We start from the raw sequence: 15,270 nt of genomic DNA, 5'->3' as shown, positions 1-15,270 counted from the left end.
GCACAGCTCAGGGTTTCGGAAGTTCAGTGTCGTTGAGAGTGGCTAATAAGAAAGTAGGAAGCACAGCTCAGGGTTTCGGAAGTTCAGTGTCGTTGAGAGTGGCTAATAAGAAAGTAGTGGTAGTGAGAATAGACTTGGAGACACAGGAGAGCTGTAGAAGGTGGGTGGAACAGGAGTGGATGCTCACAGTCAGCTATTGGATGTATCACAGGGCTCCCAATGGAGAAGCTAGAGAAAGTACCCAAGGAGCTAAAGGGATCTGCAACCCTATAGTTGGAACAACATGATGAACTAACCAGTACCTCGTAGCTCTTGACTCTAGCTGCATATGTATCAAAAGATGGCCTAGTCGGCCATCAGTGGAAAGAGAGGCCCATTGGACATGCAAACTTTATATGCCCCAGTACAGGGGAAGGCCAGGGCCAAAAGAATGGGAATGGGTGGGTAGGGAAGTGGGGGGGGTATGGGGGACTTTTGGGATAGCATTGGAAATGTAATTGAGGAAAATACGTAATAAAAATAAATAAAAAAAATAAAAATAAATAAAAAAAAAGGTGGGTGGATCTGTGTGTGATTAGGCCTTAGAGTTAAAGAATTTGTTTTTCACATTAATACCAGTGATGGGTTTAATTGTTATTATGTCTTAAGAGGTAGAGAATTATTTTAGTTTTTTTATATTAAAACTTGTGATGGGTTTAGTTGTTGTAAAACTGTTCATAAGTTGTAGTTTATAGTATTTTTTCCCTGGTGCTTCTGTGCTTGTGAATTTGAGAACATCTAAATTGCCAAACTTGAGAAACGGGATTGTTTTTTATGTTAATAGTATACAGGTAAAGGAATAACATTTGACAATCAACTCAAACCTTGGAGTTATGTTTTCACTGAAAAGTCTTACTCTGAAGATGTTTAAGAGTGAAGCAGAATGAGTTTTCATAGGTCAGTCCTATTCCATCACCAAAGGAGAGTCCTAGTGCACAACCCATAACATCCAGCCCTTGTTGTCTCCTCTTCCTCCTTGAGCTCCCTTTGCAGCCGCTGCCGTCCCCTTCCCCCAACCAGCCCAAGGCCTCTCACATGGCTTTATATGCAGCGTAAGGTATTTCCCTAGTTTATTTATTTATTTATTTTTTACATCTTAAGTTTATGACACACAGCCGGCCATCCCTAGATTTATAAAACTACAGGACAGAATGACGGTTATTAGGCAGTACAAAAAAGTAGAGCAGGAAAAAGATCTATCAGTGTAATTTTCCCTCTACTTACTGTTGCTGACTGCCAGTCAACTGGACCATAACATTATGAGGTATATCTTGCATACCACAACATTCATCCATTGTGAATGTACATAACACAGTGACTTGCTTTGTGTGTGGCATGCAGAAGTTTTGTTTTGATTGATTTTTTAAAACAGGTTTGTATGTTGTTTATTAGCTGGACTAAATTTTTATGTTTTTATTTCTTGGGTTTGATTTTTTTTTTACAGTTAATTTGATTTTTAAAATATAGATTAAATTGTGGACTTAACATTTATCTGTAGAACATCTTTGTCTTTCAGAAGGTTTCTTTGGTTTTTTTGTTTGTTTGTTTGTTTTGTTTTTGTTTTTGAGACAAGGTTTCTTGACTTTCCTGAAAGTAGCTCTGTAGACCAGGCTGGCCTTAAACTCAGAGATCTGCCTGCTTCTGCCTCCCAAGTGCCTAGATTAATGGTGTGTGCCTGGCCCCATGTATTTAAAAAAAAAAAAAAATATATATATATATATATATATATATATTTTTTTTTTATTTCATGTGTGTATGCATTTTTTCATTTATATATGTGTACTACATGTGTATCTGTTGCCAGTGGAGGTCAGAAGAGGGCATTGGATCTCCTGGGACTGGATTGATAGATGGTTGTGATCTACCACGTGGATGCTGGAAAACTGAACCCAAGTCCACTAAGAGCTAAAGGGACTCTGGCCATTTTGAGTGTGACAAGCATAGCTCTGGAAGGACTTTCATTTCTCTCCCATTCCCTCTCCCTTGCTAAAAATCCTTAGTTACATTCCTAAACTAGCTCCAAGGTCTATTTGATTTGGCCACTTCCTCTTCCTGAAGCTGACTACCAAGGTCCAGCTATCAAAGTATTGTAGTGCAGCAGTCAAAAGCTTTGGCTCACATAAGTAACATGCCCAGTTAAAATTAAACACCTCATCCTAATACGGGGTTTCCCCTTGTACTTTTTTTTTTAAAGATTTATTTATTTATTATATGTAAGTACACTGTAGCTGTCTTCAGACACACCAGAAGAGGGAGTCAGATCTTGTTCCGGATGGTTGTGAGCCACCATGTGGTTGCTGGGATTTGAACTAAGGACCTTTGGAAGAGCAGTCGGGTGCTCTTACCTGCTGAGCCATCTCACCAGCCCCCCCCCCCCTTGGACTTTTTAAGCCACCATTTTCCTATGTGCCATGTCTGTTCTCTTTCCAGATGCAACCCTTTGTTCCCTCTTGGACGCGTACCCCTCCTTCTCCCTTGTTTCTTTATCCTTCTCCCTCTGTCTCTTGTATGTCTCTTATCCCTGTCCTCTGACCCTCTGTGGCAACTAAGTCTCCTTTGTTCTGAGAACTGGTCTTGGGGGTACCGAGGATTTTTTTTTTTTTTTTTTTAAACAAAAGCAACAAGTGTTCTTAACTGCTGAGCCATCTCTAGCCCCACCTGTGTTTTATAGTGACTTTTATGTTGAGGGCTATGTAAAGGGCATATCTATACATAAAATTTGATGTGTGTGAGCATTTGTGTATGTCTTACAACTATATAAACTGTTGTGTCCGGCCAGCAGATCACAGCCTGGGTTCTAGCCTGGAAAGGCATTTTGGAAACCTGGAAGAGAAGAGGGGCTAGGCGGTGAGAGAAAAGAATGAAGCTAAGACAAGATTCTGATCAAAGCTCAATTTTACTATTTTCAGACACTCAGTTATAAAGGAAGGGGGAGGGAACCCGATTTCCCCGCCAAGTAACTCAGGGTCCAGTAGCAGGACGAACACGTGTGTGCCTCCAGGCAACAAAGCGACAGGGTCCAGCAGTGGGCGTGGCAGGACGAATGAGCAGGAAGCTCCACCCTTGAGCAAGCAGGTTCAAGCAGGTGGGGGGAGACCACAATAAACGTTTATGAAGTACCCATGAATGCTTCATTGCCTATTTTTTGTTGTTGCTTTGAGACAAGGTATCTTATGTTATAGGCTTGGCTGGCCTGGAACTCTGTGTGGTTTAGGACATTCATAAACTCCAATCAGTTCCCAGCCTCAGTCTCAAGTGCTTGGATTACACATATGAGCCACCATATCTGGCTTTATTGCCTGTTTTGAATGTAAATGAATAATACTAGAAAGTTTTTGGCATAAGTGCCTAAATTAACAGACTATAAAGCTATCTATCTTGACAAAGTGGAATAGAAGGCTAATAGTAAAATACAGTAGGTTCCTTTGTTTGGGGGGTTGTTTTGTTTTCTAGGAAGAAAAGAAGGCATCCATTCTAAGCGTGTTGTTCCGTGTCTGTTAGAGAATGGCATTCCCTGTGGATTTGCTGGATAACTGCACGCATGAGGAATTGGAAAATTCTTCTGAGGATTACCTCTCCAGCCTACGGTGTGGGGACCCTGAACATCCAGAGTGCTTTTCTAGTCTCGATATTACGGTAAGCATTCCACACTGACTTTTACCATCTGTCCAGTTACACATGAAATCAATAATTACCAGAAATACGAGTAAAATGTGTTAATCTCAACTAAGCAATATTAACAAATTGAATGGCAAATCAGGGTTTTGGGTGTGTGTGTGTGTGTGCATGCGTATGAGCGTGTGCATTGTTGCATGTGGGGTGTGTGTGCATGCGGATGAGCATATGCATTGTTGCATGTGGGGGGTGTGTGTCCATGCATATGAACGTGTGCATTGTTGTATGTGCACACAGAGGCCAGAGGAGGACAGTAGACGCTTCTGTTGCTTTATACTTTATTCTCTGGAGACCGGGTCTTTGATCAGACCTGAAGCTTTGTCACTGAGTCAGGCGTGCCAGAGAGTGAGCCTTTAGATCCATCTGTGGCCCAGCCCATGCTGGGAGACAGAGAAGCTGACCAGTTTTGCTAAGACAAGATACATGTTGAAGCTGTGTCACTTAAATTTACTTTGAGTTTTACATTTTGTGAATTCAGAAGTTAGTTTTAATAAAAATCAGGAGGACTCCTCATTACATTTTTTGTGGCAGTAATATTTCCTTCTTTGAAAGTTTTGCAATTTTGAAAAATGAAAATTTTAATTATTAAGCTGTGTTACTTTGAGACATTGGATCATTTAAATTCCACTATGAACTGAAGTGACCAGACTTCTTAATATCTCTAAGGCCTCACAGCTTCTGGGATGATGACTTTAAAGAACTGAAAATTTTGATTATCTTTAGTTTGTGTGTGGGCATGTGTGGGAATCAGAAGACAGCTTTTAGTTAGTTCTCTCCTCCTGCTATGTGGAGCTGGAAGATTGAACTCCGGTTATCAGATCTGGCAGCCAGCTCTTTTACCCCTGAGCTATCTTACGCACAAGCCTGCTAGGAAGAAAGGGTTTTTGCCAGCACCAGTGTGCTCAGATTTGTCAGTGAACACAGAACAGTGTGAAAGAATTGTGTGTATCCTGATGAAGCGTCCTTTAACCTACTGCTTTCTTTTACTAGAAAATAAAATCGGTCCCTCGTGTGAAATCTAATGGTAATAAACTACATTATAGTAATTTTTTTTTTCCCGAGACAGGGTTTCTCTGTGTAACCCTGGCTGTCCTGGAACTCACTCTGTAGACCAGGCTGACCTTGAACTCAGAAATCCTCCTGGCTCTGCCTCCTGAATGCTGGGATTAAAGGCGTGTGCCACCACACCCGGCCTAACTATAGTAAGCTTGGCGGTGACATTTGCTTTTACTCAGTAGCATGGCTAGTGTCTAGGAATATTAATAGAAACATTTTCATTTTTTTTCCACAAGGAAATAAAATTCTTGCAGAATAGAAGCCACTTTCGTTGTTGCTTTTTGATTTATTCTTTCTAGGGGAGACTAGAGATATTACCTCCTATGAAATGAAGCTATATGTTAAAATAAATGGGAGATTAGCCTAAATTCTGGCAAATCCTTTGGTATCTTTCTGTCATGTATTTTCATTAAACTCTCCACTAATCTTGAATCATCTTATGTTTCAGATTCCCGTTAGCCTGTCAAATGTGGGCTTTGTCCCTCTCTATGGCGGCAATCAAACACAGAAAATTCTTGCTCTCTTTGCGCCTGAAGATTCTCTTACAGGTCCTGCCTTTGCTTTGTTTTTTTGTAAATTGAGGCACTTGAATTCACATTGTGAGGAATTTGAGAAACTTACACAAACTTCTTTTAAATTTTAGTTTTAGAAACATGTAATTCTCACTTGCATATAATTAAACCTTTAGTGAATGAAGAGGGTTTGAAAAGAGAGGTGGGAAGTGTGGGTTCAGGGTCTGGGGAGGGGAGGGAGGATAGCTGAGGGTAGAGACTGTCTGGATGTGATTCTCAGCATGACTGGACAGGAAAGCAAGCGAGAATGGGTGTATTTTATTGTGGATTTATATTCCTTATTGAGAAGCAGTAGTGCCTCTTTTAACCCTTTAGACTTAAAAATGTTAACGGCCATTTTTTCTATTTTAGCTGTGGCACTTTACCTTGTTGGTCAGTGGTGGGCCATTGATGATATTGTGAAAACATCTGAACCTTCTAGAGAGGGGCTGAAGCAGGTAATACGATCAGGTCCTTCCGTGATTCCTGTACACAGTGATGGTTGTGGTGAAAGCAGGGCCGTGTGAGCTTCCTCGAGTTCTATGGTCCTGCCTTTCCCGAGGATTAGGTGAGAAGGAGCGCAGGCTATGTGGGCTAGCTCACGGAAGCTGCCTCTCTCTACTTCAGCTTTTGAGCTTCTGTGGTGGAGGGGATGCTGGTTGTGGGTGCAGCTGAACCACATGAATTGGGAGGAACAAGAGGTGTGCCAGATTCTGACACCTCGGATAGGCTGTGTTGCCTGCTCTTGTTTCTGTTCTTTTGAGGGTAAAACTCTTAAGAGACATGAGATTCAAAGGGAAGGAATTTTAGAGAGTAATATAAGAGTATTATTTCTTGTGGATATTGTATATATTCTCATAAGGAAGAAGTCTTAGAATAATATACCAACCATCATTCTTTCTTAATATTGTATTTATTCTTAAGTATGCCTTTAGAATCTACAGTAAGAGGCCCATCTTACAGAAGCTGGGAGAGTGCATATTTGGATATTTTCCAGCAATTGTAGTGTAGCCTAATCTTGAACTCATATCGAGGAAGAAGGATTTAAGACACATATAAAGCCATAATCTAGGTGGGGATAGGTGTGCAAGAATGTAATGTACCAGGGCTGGAGAGATGGCTTAGTGGTTAAGAGCACTGACTGCTCTTCCAAAGGTCCCGAATTCAGTTCCCAACAACAACATGGTGGCTCACAACCATCTGTAAAAGGATCTGATGCCCTCTTCTGGTGTGTCTGGAAACAGTTACAGTGTACTCATATATAAATAAAATACATTTTAAAAGAAAAAGAGTATAACATATCAGCTCTGATGGAGAAAGAGAGTATCCCATAGAACTGAACTGTGATTGAGGCGGCATCTCGCAGAGGACAGAAGGACAAATAAATAGACTGCCCTCCTCTCCTCCTCAGGGGAGGAAACTGAAGCTTCCAGGTATGGACTGGGAAAAGAGAACGTCTTACGTCCAAAAACTAGACTTAATATCTGTATGACTGTATCAACTCTGAGGAGTAGGGAGAGCACTGAGCGGAGGTGCGGGAAGACCAGCCGTTCTAGTCAAGTTCTGGCTGATTAGGAAAATTGATCGTCGTTACAGAAGGAAGTAACAATTGCTTATAAATCTATGACATTGAGCACGTGCCATTGTTTAGACTGTACTCTCTTCTGCTTTATATTGGTGGTAAAATAAAGATTATAACCCCAGGCCTCATTTATGCTTAGTTATTTCCTGGAGGGTCCCAGGCTAGTGCTGCAGGACTTCGCCCCATTTCTGTCCTGGACATCAAGTCACACTGATGTCTTTCCAGTTCCCTGGAAGACATGGCTGGCATGCTTGCCTGTTTCCTCTGTCCCTATGTCTCCATGCTGAGTGAGAGAACTAGTCTCTGAAAAGCAGAATCCAGAAACAAAGATGGATGCTCTGTATTAGCCATTTTCCTGTGATAAAGCACCATGACTTTACAGAAGGAAGAGTGATTTGGGCTTACAGTTCCAGGAGAAGTGAGAGTCCATTATGACAGGGATGCATGACAACAGCCTCCGTGGTGTCCATGGTAGGAAGCTGAGAGATTACATCCTGAGCTACAAGCACTAAACAGAGACAGCAACTGGAAGTAGGGCAAGGCTATATTATCTAAAGCTTGTCACCAGTGATGTACTGTCCCAGCAAGGCTGTACTATTTAAACTTTTGAAAATACTGCCACCAGCTGGGATCCAAGTGTTCAGATACCTGAGCCCGTGGGCGGGTGACATTTCTCATTCAAACCACCATGCTTCGGATGTATCTGAATTGGCATCTGAAGAGTGCTTGCCTGTGTCATGAAGTCCTAGGTTTTTATTTAAAGGTTTATTTATTATTATACATAAGTACAATGTATGTAGCTGCCTTCAGACCCATCAGAAGAGGGCATCAGATCTCATTATGGATGGTTGTGAGCCATCACGTGGTTGCTGGGATTTGAACTCTGGACCTTTGGAAGAACAATCAGTGCTCTTACTGGCTGAGCCATCTCACCGGCCCGAAGTCCTAGGTTTTTGATCCCCAGCACCATATAAAGTAGGTGTGGTCCCAGCACCTGGTGGAGACAGGAGGATCAGAAATTCAAAACCATTCTCAGCAACATAGTACATTCATGATTGCCTGTGACTTCATGACACTGTCTCTAAAAAAATAAACGGAACACATACATTCAAATGGGAATAGGTGGAAGGTGACATGTGTATCTTTCAGAAAGATAATCTCAAACTGAAACAGCAGCGTGGGTGAGAAAGATTCGGCTTCAGTTAATAGGAAGTAAGAGGAAGCCTTGAATTTATGAAGCAAACTCACATTAGCTCTACACTATCTTCAGTGTTTATAATAAATGTGTGCTAAGCCTGGACAGACATAGAGGGTCTGAAGCATTCATCAGAGGATGGAGATTCCAAAGTTAGCCTCAGAGGCCTTATTCTTAATGTTACATGGTAAAACATGGAGAAAAACATCATAGCTATCTTCACATGTTGATACTCTGTGTGACTTAATATCAAAGAATAGCCACTGAGAAGTAGAGTTCAGCTCTGTGTGAGGGAGTTTTTGTTGCTTAGTGCTACATAACGAAGTGGCCTTGTCATTTAGTAGAGTAAGGTTGCTTTGCCATCTTGTGTTGTTTGGCTCAGGAGAGCCCCTGGCAGGGGTAGTGTATACACGGAGTTAATAGTTGTCTTCTCTGCACAACCAATCCCAGCAAAGTCGTTTCCTTTAGGGGGCTTGGAAGGAAAGAGACTTGACAAACAAATCCTGTTTCTAGCATTACAGATGCCTCTTGGGAACTGACTAGCAGCAGAGGCTGTGGTGTTCTCGTCGGTGTGGCCCTCGGAGCAGGATCTGGGCCCCCTGTGTGTAGCTAAGACTTCTCATCTGCTTTAGCGTTGGGGTGTGTGGGAAGGCTGGGTAGACTTAGAGCAAAGACAGGGCTGTTAAAGAAACATTTCACCTGACAAGAGGAGAGAAAGCTGCTTTCCCCGAGGGCGTAGTTATGGCTGCCTTCATGAAATGAGGTCACTATTCTCAGAGTAATTACTGTGGTTTTTGTTGTTGTTTGTTTGTTTAATAAATATTAAATGTAGGGGCAGTAATCCGGTGAAAGGATTGGAGTATGTAGTGGGGGCAGTAGTTAGGGCTACATACACCCCTTGGATCTGGGCAGCAAGAGTGACACTACTGAGTGAGATGTGGACAGTGTGTGCCTTGGGGCCTCCTTGCCCGTTTTTAGAATTTGCTACAAGGGGTATCCCATGCATAAAGCGTGTTTGTGGGAATGGGCCATTTTTGTTGCAAATGATTAGCCTTGATTGATGATTATAGGATGTTTTTAAATTGTGTTGACTGTACTTGAAGTGTTTGCATGACAGTAGGAGCTGAAGGAGCTGGGGACTGGTGATTGGTGTTTCCTCATAGCTGCATATTGTAACTGCTGTGCCTGCTGTTTGACTCTCTTGTAGGTGAGCACTCTTGGAGAAAGAGTGGTTCTGTATGTTCTCAATCGAATTATTTATAGAAAGCAGGAAATGGAGAGAAATGAGATCCCATTCCTGTGCCATAGCAGTACTGACTATGCTAAGATTCTGTGGAAGAAAGGAGAGGCCGTTGGGTTCTATTCAGTTAAGCCTACAGGTGAGTTTTACGTTACTTAAACTGTGTTACGGAATCTCCATTGTGACTCTCAGCTGTATTCGTATCTGTTAAATCAAGCCCTAGAGAGTGAATTGAGGTGCTTGCACTTGAGATTCCGTGGGAGTGTCACACCCTACTGTCTTGTGAGAGAGGACAGCTAGAAAAGCCTACTGCACAGTGAAAACCAGAAGATGGCCTTTCTTTCTTTCTGTACGGAGAGGAGACGACTGTCATTTCACCTTGGTCTTAGCCTTGCATCTGCTCTATTATTAAAGGTTGATATTTTGATTTCTGCTGTTACTGTTTCTTTTTATTTTTTATTTTTTTAGTTTTTCATTTATTTTTTATTTTTTATTTTTTTAGTTTTTCGAGTTAGGGTTTCTCTGTATAGCCCTGGCAGTCCTGGAACTCACCTTGTAGACCAGGCTGGCCTTGAACTCAGAAATCCTCCTGCCTCTGCCTCCCAAGTGCTGGGATTAAAGGCGTGCACCACCATGCCCAGGCGTTATTTTTTCTTATTAAAACACACATGACCTACATGTATTGCCATTTCTACTTAGCATCCTTAAAATAAATATTATCTTATTCTTTACTCTGTTGCTCAGGCTGATTCTGAGTATGCCATTCTTCATTTGATGTGTCTCTTGGGCCTCCCTTCTCTTCTGGGACCTGGGCTCTACTTTTACTAATCTGCTGGTCAGCTCTGCTTCATCTCAGCCTGGCCAGCTCCTAAGAATTTCTGCGCACCCACCGCCCACCCCTTCTTTCTAATTGCCTTGTCTTTTAAGCTCTGTCTCCCTCTGCTGGGTAGTAGTGGAACAGGGTGCTCATGTCAGCCTTTGGAGCTGAAAGAACGGTATGGAGCATAACTGAAATCACTGTGAGAAATTGTCCCAAAGAAAAACAAAAACATCCTTCCCTTCTCTCTTCCCTCCTTTCCCTCCCCACATACATAACAGGGAAATGATACACCTGCAGTTAGAAGATAAAATCTGCTTAGAAATATATATTCATGTGTGTGTGTGTTGAGTGTGTATGCCACGTGCACGTGTGGAGGTCAGAGTGCAGTTTTGAGTGCAATTTCTCTCCTTGACCTGTGAGCCTAGGGATGGAGTCTGGCCGGCAGGCAGCAGCACCTTTATATTCCGAATCCACTCCGGATCGGACCGAACCGGACCGGACCGGACCGGACCGGACCGGACGGAAGCCTTTGATAAGCAAGGTCATGGTCAGACAAAGGTCTTGCGAAGTCATTTGTTGAGTTTTTCTTAGCAAGTATTTGGTGGGGTTGTGAGTAAGGAGCACCCAGCTTTGGGATAAGGCAAAGGAGACTCGTTCTGAGGTCTGACCTTCAGTACAGTGACATCCAGGAAACTAGAAAAGATTTTTTGGCTTGAAATAGAGATTGCTATGAGGGATTTACAGCTTGATTTTCAGGTTGAGTTTTGTTCTAAGGGTATCTGTGGGTTGTGTTTTATCTTAATGAAGTGGTAACATTAACTAATTCCTTTAAGGTTGTGTGTGTGTATGTGTGTGTGTGTGTGTGTGTGTGTGTGTGTATGTGTGTGTGATTGCAAACTATTACATTATCCATCTCAGGAATGGATGTCCTCAGTATGGTGAATGGTCTTGCATACTGAACTTCTAGATTTTCACATCAAATTTTTTTTTCATAAATTAGTATTTTGATCATAATCTGTTATTTAGTCAACCTCTTCAGTATAACCCAAATTATATCTGCAAGTAATGGTCTTTGTATATTTCCAAACTAGGAATTTAGATTTAAATAGAAATAATAAGAATAATATTACTTTATGAAAATAGAAGCCATTTCTTAAATTAGAAATTGCCATGCAGTGGTGGCGCACGCCTTTAATCCCAGCACTTGGGAGGCAGAGGCAGGGGGATTTCTGAGTTCGAGGCCAGCCTGGTCTACAGAGTGAGTTCCAGGACAGCCAGAGCTACACAGAGAAACCCTGTCTCGAAAAACAAAACAAAACGAACAAACAAACAAAAAATATATTTAAGTTAGAAATTTCCATATTTACTTAAAAGATTCAGAGGAAGGAAATTTATTTTACTTCAAGCATTGGTATCAACATTTGAGTAAAGACAGGAAAATAAATATTTAAAAATGGAAAATAGACTAAAAGAAATAAAGATAATTGCTTGTTATCTCTTTGAGATTTTTGCTGTCTCAAGTCTATATGCAGTTGGGAACTGCCAAGTGTAAAGCTTGTTCCCTGAGTTCCTTTGTTAGAAGAATTATTCCCGAGTCTAAGGCAGTGGTGATGGCAGACTGGCCTGCACTGATTTCACGCCCCCTTTCCTGCATGGTTCTCCCGCAGCTCTTTGTAGGTGGGCGTGGCAATCTTAGTGTCCCACAGCCTGGAGTGCATCAAATGAGGCACGGGATTGTTTTCCCAGGCTTCTGGGACACAACTAGATTAGAATTGGAGTACTTCTTAAAAACAGAACAGGTAGGTTGGCTTTAGATATCAGTTCATCATGAGATGTCTGTATCTTCCAAAGTTCTGTTAAGGACAGGCATCCTCAAAATCTGTGATTGCTTGAAAACATGCAGCTGACTGACCATTTCAGTCCCCCTTCCCCTCCCCCCTCCACACCCCCGCCCCCCAAATCCCTGTCCTGTTCTCCTCTTTTCTTTTGAGACAGGGTTTTTCCCTCTGGCCCTGCTGTCCTAGAACTCACTCTGTAGACCAGGTTGGCCTTAAACTTAGAGATCCACCTGCCTCTGCCTCCAGAGTACTGGGATTAAAGGCGTGCGCCACCATGCTTGGCCTTCTGTTTTCCTTTTTAGGAGACTCTATTTGTAATGTACTTATAAAATGCAGGCTTGGCAACAAATTAGAGTATAGTTGTGTTTTTGAGAATTATAAAGTATAACCTGTCTTGGACCTGTTAAATCATGGATATGTTTGTCTTGTACTATGAGTGACTTAAAGGACAGCAGTAAATAGAAAATAATTGGAAATGTTGGTGGTCTCAAACATCATATTTTATCCAATTTCTTTTGTTGTTCTGTATTTAACAAAATCTTAATCTATAAAAATGACTTCACTTCTTTTTAAAGTTGGTCTCTTCAGTTCTTTGATTTTTTTTTCCCTCCCATTTTGATGAATAAAATAACTGTTGTATATTAAGTTTTAAAAATTGGAAAGAATTAATGTCACAGAAAATGGTTTCTCAGGCTGTAAAGGAGAGGGCAAAAGAGTCCCAACCAAGTGTGTGTGTGTATGTGGGTGTGCATGTGTGTGCGTGTGCATTAGTGAGTGTGTGGAGACGTGAGGTGGATGCTGGTCTTCTCCTCAGTCACCCTTCATCTTTCTTGGAACAGAATTGCTCAGTGAACCTGGAGCTCACTGATTGGCTAGACTGGCTGCTACCTCCTCAGCTGTTGGATTAGAGGCTCTTGCTCTTGTGCCTGACCTTTTTCCGTAGAAGTTAGGGATTGAATTCACAGATGTGCACTGACACCCCTGGCTCTTTTACACGAGTATTGTGATTGAATTCAGGTCCTCAGACCTGTGTGGTACACGGTGTACTGACTGAGCTGCTTCCCCAGCCGCTGGACAATCTGTAATAATTTTATAATCGTTATGCTGAATATTATGCAGTGCTTTTACATCAGGTATTCAGAAAGTTCACTTAAAGTTTTTGTTCAAATTTGAGTCATGACTGGGATTGAGTTACATATCTGTCAGTCCCTTTTCTGATGCCAGTGGTGACCAATAGGAAAGGTTACAAAGAGTGCATGCTTACTCTTCTGGTGATGCTTTCTGTCGGTGGAGCTCCAAGTAGTACAGGCAGCATGGTGGAAAATGGAACAGAGTAGAACTGGATCAAACTGGCTCTTGTCAGTATAGACCTGTTGAGAACCATTTTTTTGTTGTTGTTTTTTTTTTTTGTTTTTCGAGACAGGGTTTTTCTGTGTAGCCCTGGCTGTCCTGGAACTCATTCTGTAGACCAGGCTGGCCTCGAACTCAGAAATCTGCCTGCCTCTGCCTCCCAAATGCTGGGATTAAAGGCGTGCGCCATCACACCCGGCTCGTTAAGCACTTCTTTTTTTTTTTTTAATTAATTAATTTATTATATGTAAGTACAGTGTAGTTGTCTTCAGACACCCCAGAAGAGGGTATCAGATCTCATTACAGATGATTGTGAGCCACCATGTGGTTGCTGGGATTTGAACTCAGGACCTTCGGAAGAGCAGTTAGTGCTCTTAATCGTTGAGCCATCTCTCCAGCCCCTGAACACTTCTTAAAAGGTCTACCTGATCCTAATTCTTGAGACAGGGTCTATGCAGACCAGGCTGGCTATGGGGGCTGTCCTCAGACTCAGATCTTCCTGCCTCTTTCTTAACTCCTGAGTGCTGGGATTAAAGCTTGTGCTTCTAATGGGGAGTGTGTTTCAGCATGGGTTTTAGAGATAAACTGTACTCATACCATATCATCCTTCTTGTGCAACATTTCTTAGCATCTTAGAAAAAGATGGATGTAAGCTTGTGGGACTGAAATACTGGAAAGAATAAAGTACAGTACAGAGTGCAGTGAATTCATTGCCTGAGATGGGCTCTGAGCTTCAGCTAGCTGAAGATGAATAGTAATTATTTTATTTTAAATTAATAAAATTTAGTCTGTCTAAAATTTACAGTGTTGGGTAACTTGAAACATCTTCTGATGGGCAGTGGTGGCACACACCTTTAATCCCAGTACTTGGGAGGCAGAGAGGCAGATTTCTGAGTTCAAGGCCAGCCTGGTCTACAGAGTGAGTTCCAGGACAGCCACGGATTCACAGAGTTTCTATCTTGAAAAACCAAAACAAACAGACAAACAAACAAACAAACACCTTCTGGATGATTGTGAGGGTCATTATTACTCAAGCCCAAACTAGACCCTTACCAAGTTTCCCTGAGTTGGTTTCTTTTAGATAGCTAACACTTAACTGACTCCGAAAACCTGAAGAATGATTGCCTAATTTGTGTTCATCATACAGTGTGGGAAAGATATTCCCCACATTGACACGTTTATGAGATGCTAAAGGTGGTTTTAGGGTGGCGAAGGATTCGGTGAAGGGCTACTTTCTTGGTGAACAAAGAAGTGACTTGGTGAGAGGAGGAAGCTGCTCCCTCTGGCAGAATAGGCTTGTGAGTTCTGCTACTAGATCTTGAGTAGTATCACTGAAGTGTTTATTTATGTTATTTTTAGGTGGCATACAGATGAGGAATAGGAGAGGGAAGAGTAGGGGAAAGAATAAGGGACACATTGAGAATAGTAAAAGCTCTGTCCTTGAGGAACTTGATTTTAGAGGGAGAGAGGGTAATGGGCAGACAAGTAGGTGCTAGGAAAAGGATCCGGTAGATTAAAGAGAGGGTATCAGAGGGTGTCGGAGAAGCTATTTTAAATAGAGTGGTTAGGAGAAGGTTTTCTGAATGAGCTGATGGAGTAACAGGAAGTGTGAGTCTCAGAAGAGATTCCAGGTAGGAACTGAAAGTGGAGAAATAGGTTTGAATACTTCTGAAATTGCAAATGGCTTCCAAGCTTGGTTTATAGAGTGAGTGATAGAATTTGGAGAGGGTAGAGGTTGTATCTTCAAAGGTTTCTAGGCCAAAGAGAGAGTGAATTCTGCCCTGTGGTGATTCAGGATGGAGGGTAACACCATCTTTCTTGCTGCCCCCTGCACCCAAAAAACCAAGGGTTTCTTTGTGTAGCCCTGGCTGTCCCAGAACTCTATGGTGACAGACATTCGCCTACCTCTGCTGCCTAAGTGCTG

The 15,270-nt window shown here is 42.0% G+C and overlaps 1 protein-coding gene across 7 annotated transcripts in view; it reads left to right on the top strand.

The window, feature by feature from the left end:
- Fam169a (family with sequence similarity 169 member A) overlaps positions 1 to 15,270 on the top strand; it is a 59,438-nt gene that overhangs the window by 18,754 nt on the left and 25,414 nt on the right. For 4 of the 7 annotated variants that reach the window (XM_029468558.2, XM_021180114.3, XM_029468557.2 and 1 more), the window contains exons 2-5: positions 3,541 to 3,675; positions 5,219 to 5,318; positions 5,694 to 5,779; positions 9,306 to 9,477. The exons of 1 other annotated variant lie outside the window; for it this stretch is intronic. In XM_029468558.2, the coding sequence (XP_029324418.1) occupies positions 3,544 to 3,675; positions 5,219 to 5,318; positions 5,694 to 5,779; positions 9,306 to 9,477 (490 nt within the window). In that variant the 5' untranslated portion in view covers positions 3,541 to 3,543. Of the gene's footprint in view, positions 1 to 3,492; positions 3,676 to 5,218; positions 5,319 to 5,693; positions 5,780 to 9,305; positions 9,478 to 15,270 lie in introns of those variants that run through there. 2 more of the 7 variants (XM_085830897.1, XM_085830898.1) reach the window with 2 other exon arrangements.

This window comes from Mus caroli, unplaced genomic scaffold, assembly GCF_978045245.1.
Source record: "Mus caroli unplaced genomic scaffold, Mus_caroli_1 scaffold_15, whole genome shotgun sequence".
In the NCBI taxonomy this organism is placed as follows: Eukaryota; Metazoa; Chordata; class Mammalia; order Rodentia; family Muridae; genus Mus; species Mus caroli.
The sequence above is the reverse complement of the archived record's forward strand: the minus strand, read 5'-3'. Positions and strand labels throughout refer to the sequence as shown.